At 34.7% G+C, this 16,131-nt stretch overlaps 1 protein-coding gene, 1 long non-coding RNA gene and 1 pseudogene across 2 annotated transcripts; 2 read left to right on the top strand and 1 right to left on the bottom strand.

The window, feature by feature from the left end:
• The first annotated feature begins 3,735 nt into the window (after positions 1–3,735).
• Positions 3,736–4,718, top strand: LOC131848730 (3-oxoacyl-[acyl-carrier-protein] reductase FabG-like). The gene has a single exon (XM_059198667.1). The coding sequence runs from the start codon at positions 3,910–3,912 to the stop codon at positions 4,660–4,662; it is 753 nt and encodes a 250-aa protein (XP_059054650.1). The 5' UTR covers positions 3,736–3,909; the 3' UTR covers positions 4,663–4,718.
• Positions 4,719–6,886: 2,168 nt separating this feature from the next.
• LOC131848731 (putative nuclease HARBI1) lies at positions 6,887–8,722 on the top strand (annotated as a pseudogene).
• Positions 8,723–8,797: 75 nt separating this feature from the next.
• On the bottom strand, positions 8,798–10,147 carry LOC131848732 (uncharacterized). Its single transcript, XR_009357771.1, has 3 exons — positions 9,870–10,147; positions 9,235–9,534; positions 8,798–9,001 (listed from the first exon to the last, which is right to left on the bottom strand). It is a non-coding gene; the product is annotated as an uncharacterized LOC131848732 (long non-coding RNA).
• Between the last annotated feature and the right edge of the window lie 5,984 nt (positions 10,148–16,131).

The following is a 16,131-nucleotide window of genomic DNA, read 5'->3' on the forward strand; positions in this document are numbered from 1 at the left end:
ACATTAAAATACTAGTTTAACTGGATGATCTAAGACAATATGATACATAGTAAAATTTGCGATCAACTACACCACGGTTGTTAGTAACAGTTCTTAAGCACTCATGAACTAAGCAATTACATAAAGTCTGTTCCGGGACTATGACTTCACCATCTTGAGTATTTATAGGTATTCTGATTAATTTAGAACTATTTGCTGGTATTATATCCTCATACAGGTTGACATTCCTTGCATTAAAAAGCTGATTGGATTTATAGCGTACTTAGTTGTATGGTAAAATTTTTTAAGTCTATCTTTGCTTCCCACTTAGTAAGTAAATCTAGACCTATAAGTCCATCAAAATGATTGTGAAATCTGTACACAAATATTTTAATTATATCACTGTCTTGAAATTCTGTAAAACTAGGTAGAGTAATAGAATAATTATTTCTCGTGGTGGCGTGTACGTTTGTCACTCAAAGGGGTCATAATTTGAATATAATATGGGGGAAAAATTGTTCGACTGCTTCTCTGGACTGATAAAAGATTGATTAGCTCCGGTGTCAATTAATAATTTTAATGGTGGATCATTAATACTTATATATGGCAATTGACGTTGTGTTTGCAAGTTAATTTCTATATGGGCTTTTATTTCATAACCTTCTGAAAATTTTCAGTCACAATTACTGGTAGACGGCTCAGGCTCATCCTGTTGGTCTATCTCATTTATCTCAATAGGCATGTCAAACCGATGTGAATAGTCTGAATAAATAGGGTATTCATTAAAATAATCGTATGGACTGAATAACTATAATCACTTTCATAATATTCTGGGAAACAATAATTATTATCATAAAAATTTGCACACTCATTAAAATTAACGTCGCGCGATTTAAAATAGTTTGACGGTGGAGGGTTGCTGAACTTACGCCAATCATGACCGGTTGGTGGCAATATTTTCGGTGCGAAATTACTCACGCCGCTCATAGGTTTCGGGGTAGACATGGCTTGTGGCAGATTACGTGGTGGTAATCTAAACATGTTACTATTCTGGTTATAATTAGGCGGTGGCGCACGGAACATTTGGTGCGTACGCGACGGCATTCTGAACTGTGATTGATTATGCATCTTAATCGGAGGTGGTAAATTAGTTAGCATTGCCATGAGAAGGTTGTTGGTTATTATTTAAATGAATTGAACTGCGCGGGTCTTTGTAACATAGGCATAAAACTTGGCGATGTATTATAATTAATAAACATAGTCTTAGAGCTAGGGTTAGTACTTGTATGCGGTTTCTGTGAAGTGTCATTACGTTGCTGGGTATATATAATATTTAATTCCTCTTGAACATACTGTAAGGCTTTTTCTGTCGTATCTGGTCTCATACACCTTATACGAGATCCTAGTGGCTCCTTAAAGACCATGGAGAAAAGCTTGTAGAGTTAATTTTTTATATAAGTCACGTTTAGCCATGATAGTAGTTTCTATGGACTCGTGTAAAGTTATATAGGTCATCACGGTGCTAAAAAGGGTTTGACATCTATCATAAAATTCCTGAGGCGTATTCTGGCCTTGGGACTGTAATGCAATATCATTATATAACGCAGTCTCGTCGCGCTGGTCAGAAAAATTATTAATAAGTGCATTCCTGATACCTAACCAATTTTCAGGAATACCATTTGAGTTTATAAGTCTAGCTGCATTACCTATTATTTTATTTAATATGCCGTTAAGCAACGATAAATTATTTAGGTCGCTGCCTGGCCCTTGGACTAGGTAAGACGACACCAACTGATCGCATAACTTGATAAAACGCGGAAGTACATTAGGGTTGCCGTCAAAATCAGGCACTACACGTAAGGCTTTAAAAAAAATCTTTTCTGGATCGTATTCCATTTCTAAAAAACTTATATTACGTAATTTATCGACTACACTGGCCCGATGAGACTGTTGCGATACAGCCTTCGGGGTCCCCGAGGTTCTGGGATGGAAAATTGTGAAAAATATCTAGGAACTAAAAGGAAAGCAACACGAGATAATTCTGTGCAACTCACATATATATTTCCGGTTTTTCTTTGTGCAGCATCGATGTCTGGATACTTCCTGGGGCTGGACTCGTAGTTCTGGATACTCGGCTACGGTTTGGGAATCGATTAGCGACACGTATAACGATTGCGATAAAAGTCTTTTCGCGCACTAACCCGAGTATCCTACCGGCTGCGCCAATTACGTGCGTCGCAGGAGGAGTTAAAAGAAAACCAAAATTATTTTAATATATTTAATTAAAAATAAAATATGACTATAACTATCTTATGACTATCTTCGGACGAAGTTGGTACCGAATTGATTTTAATAGACAAATACTGAGACGCGGAAACACTAGTTAAGATGTCGAGTTAGCAGTTGCCCAGCGCGTTGGGTCAACGAAGATATGGGGCGCTGATTTGTCATTTCGAAGTACGGACACAAAGTACAAGGCCGGGCTCCAATCAGCAATTTCCGTATTAGCAACAGCTATAACAATATATATATATATATAATATATATATTATGAACATATTTATTTCTTATACATATTCTATTTGGGAACTAGTAAAACTACAAAAAACTCTTAATATTTATTAACATAATAACAAGTAAAATTATTGCGTACACATAGTATCTGTCTTCTATGCCCACATCTTCCACAGCTTTATCGTCATAATATATTCAATTATACCTCCTAATATTCTCGAAATATGCTTGCTAGTGGATCTCTTCTCGCTGTAAACATCTCTGGAGACGACGCCAAATTGATTGGGTCATTCACAAAGTTTTCAATAGACGCTTTGTTATGCCGGTTTTTTAAATCACTACAACTCCAACTAAATTATGTATATGAACCTCTATGTTCATTCAACAGCCATTACAAAGAAAACTATTTATAATTATTTTATGTTAAAATTGTCTTGAACAGAAACATTTATCCAGAAGCAATTTGAATACAGTAATTTAAAATAGTCACAATGTTTTCGTTCATAAAAGGCTTCTGGAAGTCTATTATAAGTCTGTATACCTACACATATAAAACCTATTTATTTTCTATATATATAAAATCTATCTACCTCCAGTCTGTTTGCATTTCTTGTATATCGCGGGTAATACAAGAAATAATTTTTGTTTATTCGCTTACAACATGTTGTCTGTCTGTTCCTGTCTGTTAAATAACTTTTTAACCAATTATAAGCTGGTCCTAGTCAGGCGGAGGTTATGGAGCGATAATTATTTTTATTGAACGGTTCTAGCCCTAAATTTCTACAATATTTTCTGACACAGAATACACACTTTCTGTGTCCGCAACAAACTTGGGCTTATTTAATATCAATACCATCTTTTCACTTATACTTTATTTTCAGAAATAAGAAATGGGAGAAATACAAATTAAAGTTTATACTATAATATTTAACACATAGACAGCCAATCCACGCCCGATTTATATAATAAATATAATATATTTACTAAAATATACATACATTGTTATGCCGGTTTAATTTTATTATAATTATTCTATGCCATATGATATTGTTCACCAATAAATAGTATAGTAATATAAAAAAACTTATATATATATATATATATATATATATATATATATATATATATATATATATATATATATAATGTACTATCTAGAATCTTTATCGTTAAAAAGTAAATGAAAAATCTAAAACTAAAACCAGCAAACACTTATATGATAAGATACATAAGTATCTTATCGGAGATTTGATAAATCTCAATGCTGACAGAACACTACAAGAATATCTGCAACAAAAAACTAAAATGTAATCTTATCAGGAGAAATTATTTTGATATACGAAATATAGAACATATATATTGAACTGAATTACAAGTGGAAATGATTAATATTAAGTTTGGATACAACGGACAAAAATGAGTTTCGATAATAAAGTGGTTATTGTGACAGGCGCTAGTTCCGGAATTGGAGCAGCGACTGCTAAACTATTTACTAAGGAAGGTGCTAATGTCGTTATGGTAGGAAGAAACGCGACCAAACTCCAGAATGTCTCTTCAGCCTGCGGGAAGATCGGAAAAGCACCTCTCGTAATTAAAGCAGATGTTTCAAAAGATGCAGATGTTAAAATAATAATTGATCACACTATAAAAAAGTATGGTAAACTAGATATATTAATCAACAATGCAGGACTTGGTAGAGTGGGTTCAATAGCTGACGGAAAAATAATGGATACGTATGATGAAATTATGAATGTAAACCTAAAGGCCGTTGTTCATTTGACAGCTTTGGCTGCACCGTACCTTACAAAAACGAAAGGATCCATTGTTAATGTGTCTAGTGTAGGAGGATCTTTAACACCTACTTCAATTTTGCAAATATATGCTACGTCAAAAGCAGCATTGAACCATTTCTCTCGAGGTGCAGCTCTGGAATTGGCAAAATCAGGAGTTAGAGTGAACGTCGTGAGTCCTGGACCAGTTGATACTGATTTCGTTGAAAACGCGGGCGTTCAAATTTCTATAGATGCATTTGTTAAAGAACTACCTCTTCCTAGAGTAACAGAATCAGAAGAAATAGCCGATTTAATTTTATATTTATCAAGTGAAAAAGCAAAAGGCATTACTGGTTCAAATTTTGTTAGTGATAATGGAATGATGTTGATGGCGTAATGTAAAACAGCTAATTTCATAGCAATAAAGTACTTATTCTTGTAACCGTATATACTTATTTTGAACCTGCTTTAAACAAGAACAGACAGCTGTCGTTTAATTATGAATAGGCTGTTTTAATTAAATATAAAAAGTGTAACGTCATCCAATATATATGTCCGACGATAGTCAATACATTCTATTCGTTATTACAAAGGGGAATGATTGAAAAAACTCCTGAATCAATGAAATTGCCTCGATTGTCTAGTGAATAGATAGTGTGCCTGCCTGCCGATAGCGGGTACGGGGTTCGAATATTATAGTCGTGCTTTGTATGTACATACCAACGAGATTTCGACGACTATTTTCCTATAGTATCTACCAATACTGAATAGCGAGTGTTTTAAACATTAAGGAAAACATTGCCATTTTCAATACATCATGTAGTTGAAATTATTGATGTATAAAATATAACAATTATAGGTAGGTAATGAAAATAAAAAACATCGCTTATTACATAATTTGTTTTTATTTATCATCAGATAAAAAATCGTCACTATCGCTTTCAGTGACATTAATTATAAATCTGTCTGAAACATTGTCGACCATGTGGTCGAGACCATACTTTTTGTCTTCTTCTTTAATTATATGAGACATGCAGCTACTCCATATTTTAGGTTTGATATGTTGAAGTCCTTCTTCAAAAGTTTTTTTACTTCTGTCATTTGTTCTTCTGTGTTTTGTTGTTTCTTGCAACATATCCTTTAGCCTGCGCCCATACCAACTCAATGATTGAGCTCACAGTGGTATGGGGGCAGACGTAAAACGATTATCCCATGCTGTGCTGCCATCTCGTCCACAACATATTTATCGCAATGTTCTTGTTTTTGCTGCCGTACAATGTCTATAAGAGTAGCTTTAACCGCTGTTGCTTCGAATGAAATATTTTTGCTCGTTAGCCACTCTTATATTCTAGGTTTAATCCAAGACAATGTAGGCAGCGATTCTAGTTTCCTGGAATGGTAAGGGGCATTCCATCACTACTACGGAATTTGGTTTTAGTTTTGGGAAGACCCCCCTAAACCTGTTTTCAAAGGAATCGGCATTTATCTCTTGATAATAATCTTCTTAATTTTTTTGGCTTCGATAGTTAATAACCTGTATTCTACGAATCCTTCTTCCCCGCCTATAATGGTCTTTTTAATTTTTTTGGCTTCGAATGTTATAAGCTGTCTTCTACGAATCCTTCTTGCCCGCCCGTATGGCCGATAATTAATCGTTTGCACTTTCCTGAATGCTGTTTCAAGCCAGTGGTCAAGGAATCTAGGAAGGCCTGGCGGGACGATAACACTGTCTGGTCAATCTATTAAATAACTTGTAGGGAGTCAAGAGATATGCGCGAAACCGCACCTCCCGCGATTCGGCCAGTATAACCGTGAGGTTGGAATGGCCATGGGTTGGTTGAAGGGTTTGTCTGATCAATCCCTTCTTTGGTGCATGACCTTCAAGATATTGAAAAATATCAATTAATTATTGAAAGTACAATTTGTTATAATAAAGGCCAGTTTATTGTACAATCACTTTATTGCAACAACTAAACTTATTAACTTATAAAGACAAAGGTAGTAATATTAGAGTTATTTCCGTAGACTTTCATTTACACATCATGGAGAACGAAACACACAGCACTCGTTAGTACTCGTTACATATACATGACATTTTGTACAGCACTCAGTTGACAATTACTTTGACAATGATATATGTTTCAGTACGATCATAGACTACATTATATTTCAACACAATTAAAAGAAAGTAAAGAAAACAGAAAATTTTAATGAAGTATGTATGTAAGTAATTGTAGTAACTTGTAATAGCGACAGTGACCTTCGAAAAATTAAAGATTATAGAATGGAAGGAAGGTGTATTTATTATCAAGATGAAAGCTGGATCAACGATACCTTCGTTTCATCTTGATAATAGTCTCTTTCGTATCTTTATGGGTCATTGTAAGTTAAGAGGTAATATGTTGTGTGAAGTGACAGCATGGCATTGTTCTTTATAAATTTGTCAGTTGTTAAGCTATGCAACATATTTTAGTCAAATATTCCTCCATACCTGCAAAATATTCTAGCTTCAGACTAAAAAGTGTACGCAACAAACCCAGCCTCCTGGTGAGACCTTTGTCCTCGTATGCTTTTTCCAAATTCGTCCAAGCTTCATGCGCAGTATCGACGTTCCGCACATGTACAAACGCCACAGGATTCAAGCTCAAGCATATTCTCGCCAACGCCTTCTGTTGTTTTTTCTTGTCATTGCATTGAGGTTTTCCAGCATCTGTACGCTCTATGCATTCCCACAAGTCCTCAAGGATTACACTGAATGGAAGTTCATTATGCATATGGTCCTAATATGCATAATGAACTTCCATTCAGTGTAATTTGAAAGGCCATTTAGCTTTTCTACAGCGGGAGCAACAGCAGCATTCATATTTGCCATTTTTCCTCCAACTACAATTTCAAAATATTTTTCAAAAATATCACCAGAAACGTAAAAATATTGAATTAAAATTTATTATATCTAACGCTCTGCTACCATATTGGAGAAAAATATTATTAAAGAAAACAACACATATTGGTAGACATTAGTAAAATTGTAATACAAGAAGTAGAGTGACGATCGACGTCAAAATATAAACTATTGAGGTTACATGCTACAACACTCCTCTGTCCAACGCTTTCTTTCTCCATGTGGGTTCAGCCACGGCCCTTATGTCTTCCTCCGACCTCTTTTTCTGATTATTAATATATACAAGTTGTTATACTGTATTTTGTATGACTAATGTATATATATAATAATTTTAATCTATTACAAATTTATGAATATTAATGGCATGCTAGGAGTAGTTGGATACATTGATGGGACCCATATTGCTATTATACGGCCCATAGAGTATGAAGAGGCATATTTTAACAGACAGTATCATTCCCTTAATGTCCTTGTTGTAAGTTTAAAAGAAATTTATATAATGTTTACAGAAATTAATAATAATAACAATGTATACAGTAATAAAATCTTCCTGTATAATTTTCGTAGATACCTATGATTTCATTGTATTTGGATTGGTTAGAATTTTGAGTTGTTGTATTAAAATTTATTACTACTTGTTATATTTATACATCTATCTATGCTAATAAAAGAAAGATAATATTAATGAACTTTGAATATGTAGTATGGACTATTTATGCTACATGAATTTATTCCAGATATGTGATGCTAACTTAACAATATTACATATAGATGCTTATTCAGAGAATTTGAATTTAAATGGAGAAACTTGCTGGCTTTTAGGTAAATGTTTTTGTTATGCTGTCTAAAATAAAAGCATTTCGTTATACATATAAGAACAAAATTACTATAAAATGCTACATAATATTTTTTTGCAGGTGACTCTGGTTTTGCCCAAAGATATAATGACCCCTATATTAAGGGCTGCAGAGGGATCTCCAGAAGATTTATATACGAAGATCCACTGCAGTACCCGGAATGTAGTGGAACGATGTTTTGGCGTTATGAAAGCTCGTTGGCGGTGCTTACTATCACATCGCGTACTCCACTACAATCCGCGAAAGGCAGGAAAGATAGTGAATGCCTGTGCAGTACTGCATAATATTGCAAATGCTCACAATGTCCCCATACCACAAATGACTGATAGCGATCAAGAGGCAATTCAGTACAGCCAGGTACGGCATGACATGCATGATGTTCAGGATGCGGCAAGATCCTTGTTGGTACAGAGATTGTGGGCTGGAAGGCGTAATTAATAACACTCTAATATATAATGTTAGATGTGAAGTAGTAGTGACATGAATCAGTCATGCTTACTTAAATGTCCATAAAGGCGTAGTCCATAGTGACGGGCCATTTAATTAAAACAGCAACAGTTTGTTGCACGTTCTTCTAGTTATCAGACTGCTTTCAGAGTAAGCAGTAGAATAAAAATATTGTGACTATTAAAAAGTGCTTATATGTGTTTTGAGTTTAATTTGAATAAATATCTTTAAAGTAGTTGACTCACTGTAGTTTAGAGGCAATTCCACTATATAATATTCAATACTTACAGAAATAACATAAAAAACATATATACAATACAATACAAACTGAATAGTCTCCTATTCAGTTTGAATATTTCCATGCAATGTTTGTACAAGTTGTTGTAACACTCCTAGTATGGCGTCCTGCGTATTACACAACCTTGTAAGCGTGTCCGCATTGCTCTCCTCCAATGCGAGACGACGCTCCTCGGCTGCGATCCGTCGCTCCTCTATAGTTAATGCCTAAACGGGTACTTCATTGCTGCGATCTAAGGAAATTAAAAGTGTTAGAGACGAAGACTAAGATAAGGGAATAAAAAAGAAGTGTTTAAAAAAAATAAAACATTTTAAACCTAGCAAATAAATTTTAGGGAGATAAGAGTCTTTACAAAATGGTATATGACTTTGAATATAATTTTGGAGTAGTTTTGGTTTAGTAAAATATATTAATTAGGATTTTGTTAGTTTTTAATAATATGTTTTGGAAGATTGCAATACATACTTCATCTTTGTCTGGGCCGCCGTAAAGGAGTCGCACGGTTGCTGTTCGTGGCCAACCCCATTGTATCTGGAAAAATAAAATACATTCAGAAATACATATATTTTTTCATTTTAAAAATTCATGCAGTTTTTTTGGTGCAATACACACTTTGTACAAAATAATACAAAGTGTTGTATATTAAACTCTCTCATCTATATATTTAATTAAGTTATTACAGTGTAGTAACCATAAGGCATTTACCTTGAGCAGTTGATGATCGATGTTGTGGTGGCTCGTGGTTTGGGACATGGTGATGTTGCTCTGCAGTGATGTCTGAAATAATAAGTATTATATGAACCCTTAGAGACAGATTTTAATTTTATTATATATTACATGTGGATCCAAACATATTAAAACCAAATAATTATTTAAAAAGGTGAAATAGAGTATGTAGGCAAAAGACCTATGTCCTTTGTGAGGTACCACAGGTTTCATGTGATAACCAAGGTACTTATCCTTTGCATCAGGTAGGTTATCACCTCGATTGTAACTCGAGGTGCATTAAAAAATATATATGTAATGGTAACTTACATGACATGTATTGATATGTAATAAAGATGAACAATCAGTCTTCGTAGGAAATAGTAGAGGTTTACCTTGTGGAGGGAAGAATCCCACAGATGATATGTCCGGTATCTGATTGGACTGTTCCTCAGCTGAAAAGTATGAAAATTAAATTAGGTAACAATTACTTCACCTGAAATACTTTTTATTTATTTAAAACTAAATGGTGAGCTAAAAAAGGTGAGGACTTTAGAATTGTAGCTTTAATATTAGAGTGGTTTATTTTGGATTTGTCTATAAATACTACACATAGTGATCAAAAGTTACAATTATTAATACTGTATTTATTATACTATGTCATGAAAAAACTTACAATTACGTTCCAACTCCACTTCTACCTCATATGCTATGGCTGAAAAACGAAAATTACATTTGTTACAGGTACAAGCATTATGTAAGTTAAGTTAGTTTAGTAAATAAGTTAAACATTATGTAAGAATTTTTTAAATATCTATTCATGCATAAAATATGTATATTTGTCTAACAATTATTAAGCACCTACATTATTAATTTAGGTTGGCCTCTTCACCTGCAGCACTGGTGGTAGGAGGTAGTTCATCTGACAGCTGCAATATATTATTACAACACTCTTAATTTGAGAGTAAAATAAAAGAGAAACTATAAATTTACAGCAAATGTACTTTGGTCTAATTTCTACATGTTCACAATCAAGAAAAAACCAAGTTATATGTACTAATACATGGAAAAACAAAGTAATTACTATTTTTTATACAAATATTTATTTGCAATAAGTGTAAAGAAAACACACAAGTAGTGAATGCCATGCCAACACCATGCTGCTTGGCAAATAGTAATAGTAGTATAGTTACTGTAGCATGATAATGAGTATAGATTAGGTACAATAACTTATTGTTTTTGTACCTTGCAATTAGCATTATACAATGATTGTTAGTTGTTAAAATAAGAATACTAACATCAACAGGTATTTGAACATCAGCGATGCCTTCTATGGCCACTTTCCCGATAACAGCTGCAATTCTCTCCTCCAAATCGGAGAGAGTATTTATGGTGTTAGGTTCGCCACCTGTGGCCATTCTTTTTCTCCGAATATCGGCTGCTTTCGCTTTCGTGCGGCATTTTATGAGATGCCAGTACTTATTAGTTTAAAAACAAACAACATGCAAGCAGTTTTAGGTTAATGAGTCAAACAAAAAGGTTTTTGATGTATAATAGTAAAACACTCCTTAGCCATGCCATAAAAGGGAAATATATGGGAGGTAGGGGAGGGATGGGCACTTTTTCACAATTTAATGCATAAAAAACGGATTTTATAGATAATCAACATTTATTGCCAATTCTTATTGCACCACACATTTGGCTAGATATCTTAGAAAGAACTTTCTTAAAATTATAATCAGTCTCAACATAACGAATTTTTAAAAAAAAATTGACAAAAGTGCTCAATGCTCCCTATGGCAGGGAGGTTTGGGCACACCCTGGGGGAGGCTTGAGCATGGCCAATATAACACTTTGTATTCATAATAGAAACCACAAATAAAAGTTAACAACAAATAAAAAAACATCATAAATAGTATCTTAATTTATCTAAGATTAGGTATTGCCCATAAAGGTTTATCAAATGTGTACTTCGAGCTACCACGTTTGGATTTATTGCATGTCTTTGGTCCTGGTAATTTAGTTTTAATATTGTTTAGTAGGACACTAGCTATGTCATCTACTACAGGAAAAAAAAGGTGTTCCTTATCTTACTCAGCCTCATAAATTTTATTGTAGCCATGGTTTGACTAATGTCTTCGATTCGGCCGACATAGTACACAACATTCTTTTTTGTGTCAAATTTAACGAGCACAAAATCGTTAATTTGAAAATTTCTGTCAATCATTATCATATCATCTTCATCTAACTCCTCATCCTCTAAGGTTTCTTCTACAAATGATCCTTCAGAACTATCAGCGAGTAGAACATTTTCTTCATCACTATCACTGCTGCTCATTTGTCTTTTCTTTACTCTCTTCAATGTTAGTTCTGGTTGAAGTTTAGGAAGAAGTTGAAGTTTCTTTCCTGCATTTTATAAAATATTTTTTTCCTGCCTTTCTCTTTTAGCCGTGTTCTTAGTTTGTTATTATTATTATTATTCTGCTAATTCTATCAGTCTCTTTTCAGGTGTGTCTGTTAAAATCCTTGTTTTTCCTTTCTTCCTTGCATTTTTTATTAGTTTTCTTGGTGAAGCCTTTGGGTAAGGTCTGACTGTTTCAGGGACTGACTACTTCAGCGACTTTAATTGTTATTTGATCTGTAGCAAAAGACGAAGAAGAATCAGCGATAGTAATGTTATTCAAATTAACAGGATCTGCTTCACTTTGATTTTCTCTCTCAGGCTGTTCTGGAAAGACTTGAGCTGTAGTTGGCTGGATTGGGGCCATGTGTAGACGATAACGCTTCATCAGCTACGGGTGCATCGCGATCAGTGACAAAAGAACAAAGAAAATCTGTATCTGAGAATGTATTTGAATTTAAAGGCCATATCCCAGGTTTTTCAAATCCTTTTTGTATGTTTTGTGGTTTGAAAGCTAAAGGTATTGCAATGGCTGCTAGTTTGGGGATATCATATATAGTTACAGTTTTTCCAAGATTGCTGACCATCCGGTCTGTTAAAGCTTCATTGTAGTAATTTTTTAATGGTCCATACACTGTTAAGTCTAGTGGCTGTAGCTTGTGGCTACAGTGTGGTGGAAAAGTCATCAAAACAATGCCAACTTCTTTACAAAAGTCTAAGACTTCCACAGAAATATGGCTCTCATGATTATCAAGGAGTAACAATACTGTACTTTCAGGCGTCGGTTTGGCATGTTTCGCAAAATAATGCATATATTTTACGAAATTTGAAGCTGTCATCCATCCAGACGGGAGCCATCTGACCCAATGGGGGCATCATGAAACATGTAGGGTTTAACATTTACTCTAGGGAATATGAAATACGGAGGTATTGTATTTCCAATGGCATTAATTCCACAGCACACTGTGACAAGTGAGCCTCTCTCTGCAGATGTTGCTTGCCCAACTTTTGGGCCAACGAGCCTTTTGAAGCAATGACTCTTTGTGTACGCTGAACAGTTGTCAGTCCTGTTTCATCTATGTTATATATAGCTTCGGAACCAAATTGATGTCGCTGAAAGACTGTTTTTAAATTTTCAAAAAAATTATCCACGTTTGATTTGTTAAAACTTGTCACACTTGGCACGTGACACATCGTTGTCTCTTCTTCTATCGTTAGCTTCTGGTGTCCGTATTGATAAGTGAGATTGCCTATTTAAAAATCCCCTTATCCAGTCCTTAGATGCGATTTGTATCTTGATCCAATTATCAGGAATATTAGTTTTCTTTATGGCTACTGCATAGTCATAGGCCAATTTACGTGCTTGTATTTTTGTTAATCCATAATTATGTTTAGAACAAACTATCATATAATTTGACAATTTTTGTTCTTCTTCGTCGGTGAAAATTTGTGAGGTTATAAATCTGTGCGAAGAATCCTTTACAAAATCTTGTTTAAGGTACCGTTGCAAACTTGAACGAGGTATTTGATAGGTGTTGAGCTGTTTTTATTTTTGATCCTTTTGATACCTCTATGGCTCGTCATATTAAATTTTTAGGAATTTCCCGTCGCAAACCTTTCTTTTTGTATTTGAACGGCATTTTTCTGTAATTAAAAATAATTTGAATAGTTTAATTACATCAGGTAATTTGAATTTTAAGAAATCTTCCTATATTCAACATGTCGAAGGGAGCATTGGGCATGCCCAAACCTCCCTCACATCAGAATGACCATTGCTCCCTCTGTATACATTTTTAGCATAAGTTACCAGTATTTTTTTTATTCATGTATTTTAACGTATTTTTCACTTTCATTTATAAGTTAGTAAATATACAATAGATATATAATAAAAAAGAGACATATCTTTCATTAATTTGTTCCTAATAACGATCCAAAATCACAACAAAATATTTACTTGACGAGCGCATAACCTTCAAACGCACCTGTGATTAACTGACAGAAATGACAGATAGTCTATGGATGAACAGTGTTGCCAGTTGGTAAAGTAAACTACCAAATTAGAAAAAAATTAAATCAGTGACCGGATCAGAATAAAAGGGGGTTGCCCATGTCTCCCGACTGCCCGTCCTTCCCCTACCTCCCCTACTTACACGTTCCATTTTCAGTTTTCATTACTCCTCCACCAATACAGTTTAGCTTATCGGCTAAAGCTTCCCACGCTTTATTGGCTTCTTGTTGGCCAAGGAAACCTTTGCCGAGATTACCCATCGCGACATCGCAATGGGTTTCGGCAAACTGTACCAACAACTCATATTGGCGGCCCGAAATTTGGCGGTGTGGCGGCATATTATACACAAATTCTGCATATATTACAAAAAAAAGTAGATTATTTGTATAAAATATACCTGTATTTAGAAATATCACACTTTTTATTAAATATCAATTAATACATAAACGACAAGTAAGTAAATAAGTAGGCACTTTGTTTGTTATTCGAAGGACTAAAAATCGTTTCAAAACAGTCAACAAGTCTATCATACCATCAAATTAAAAGGTATCCTACTAAATGTATAAGCTATCTAGGACCATACTAATATTCCCCATTTTCAATTTCCCCCATTCTCAATTTAGAACCCCATTCTCAATTTAAAAAGTGAGTGCAATGCCGTAGGCATTGCACTCACTTTTTAAATTGGTCGGATTAACAACATTCGACTATTTAATTGATAGAAACGATTTATGCTGCCGTCATTCGACCTTACTTGATCGCAATTTTTAAATTGAAATTTTTTTATATTGCATCACAACTTCATATCGTGTTACATAATTAGCCCACTGATTTGCATACCAACCTGGCAACATCAAACTGGGTTACGCTTCTTCCAGGATGATTTTTTTTGGAAAGTATCAATCGTCTGTTCAAAAGCTATTTTAAATGAGCGATAGACTAACACGTTTAATGGTTGGAGATTGTGGCTTATTTGTGGAGGAAACATAATCTTAATCACATTTTTTCCTTGCTAAGTTCAAGATTTCCAAGTTCTAATGTGTGTGTATATCTAAAAACAAAAAAATTGGTTTATCTGCTATTGGTTTTGTTTTCTAAATAAACATTTGTATGCAATTGTTAAAAGTGCTATTATTTATCCAGCCGGAATCAAAGCACCATGCTTGAGAGCGGTTCGCTGTCCAAAAGACACTCATTATCCTTTTTGTTTGTCTAAAAATAAAACATGGTGGAATAAATCGATTGGTATCGACTGGTAGCACTGCATGCGCAAATGACAGTAGTAAGTTGCCCCTTTTCTGCAGTAGCAATAACCCCTACTTGCCTTTTACAGAAATTACACTGGTGGTCGAGATGCGCTCGTTTTGATACTAGTCTCTGTCCCTCAACCTATGAGACCTGACGACATATACAATATGGTATGACCATATTCAGGTCATAGTCAGGTCTCATCAGAAATTGATGTTGTGACATAGCGTCCCATAGGTTGTCATAGAAGTGTTCTACCTGAGTGCGATTAAAAGCAGAGCAGCGAGTAAAAGCAGTGGGTTTTGGCGTTCGGTACGTTAATTGGGAATGTCTTTTCATAAAGTCATCCATGCTCTTACAGCCTTTTCGTTCGAAAAAGGATACGAAATATTATTTAATTGCCACATCGTATGCTAATTCTTGCAGGCTATTTTTCTTTAACCCATAAAACAGTGTCATATTCTGTATTATATTATAGCACAAATCTTCTGCTCAAGCTCTTTTGAGAAAACCGGCTGAAATCTACTTAATTTTTGGAAGCATCACATTTTTTTATGTGTTATTTTATACATTATGTAAAGTCCCAATGGGAATTCTATACTTGTTTGAAGCTGAACTTATTGTTGATTTTTGTGCTTCATCCATGGCCTTCCACATTGTTTCTTCTGACCAAGATATATATATATATATTTAGTCTTTCGTATATGTACGGGAGTCTTCTATAGTCCCGTACTTGATTGCTGGTGCAGGTGGAAACAAGAAAAAACAATATTCGAAATATCGTCTCGAGTAGAGGTGGTCGGTAATAGCGATTACCTGCCGTTATGGGGTTGTCGGGGTTAATGAGAATGTGCCTCGGGCGACGTTGTCGCGTATGTCGGATATTACTCCTCAGTGCGAGTCGACCGCACTGACTACAAGCGGGTTTAAGGTGGGATTGGGCAGAGTCGAAGTAGCGTCGAGACGCTTCCTTCATAAACTGCTTGGGAATGTGGGACTG

Source organism: Achroia grisella, unplaced genomic scaffold (genome assembly GCF_030625045.1).
Source record: "Achroia grisella isolate CSIRO2021 unplaced genomic scaffold, CSIRO_AGI_Agris_v1 utg5758, whole genome shotgun sequence".
Classification (NCBI taxonomy): Eukaryota; Metazoa; Arthropoda; class Insecta; order Lepidoptera; family Pyralidae; genus Achroia; species Achroia grisella.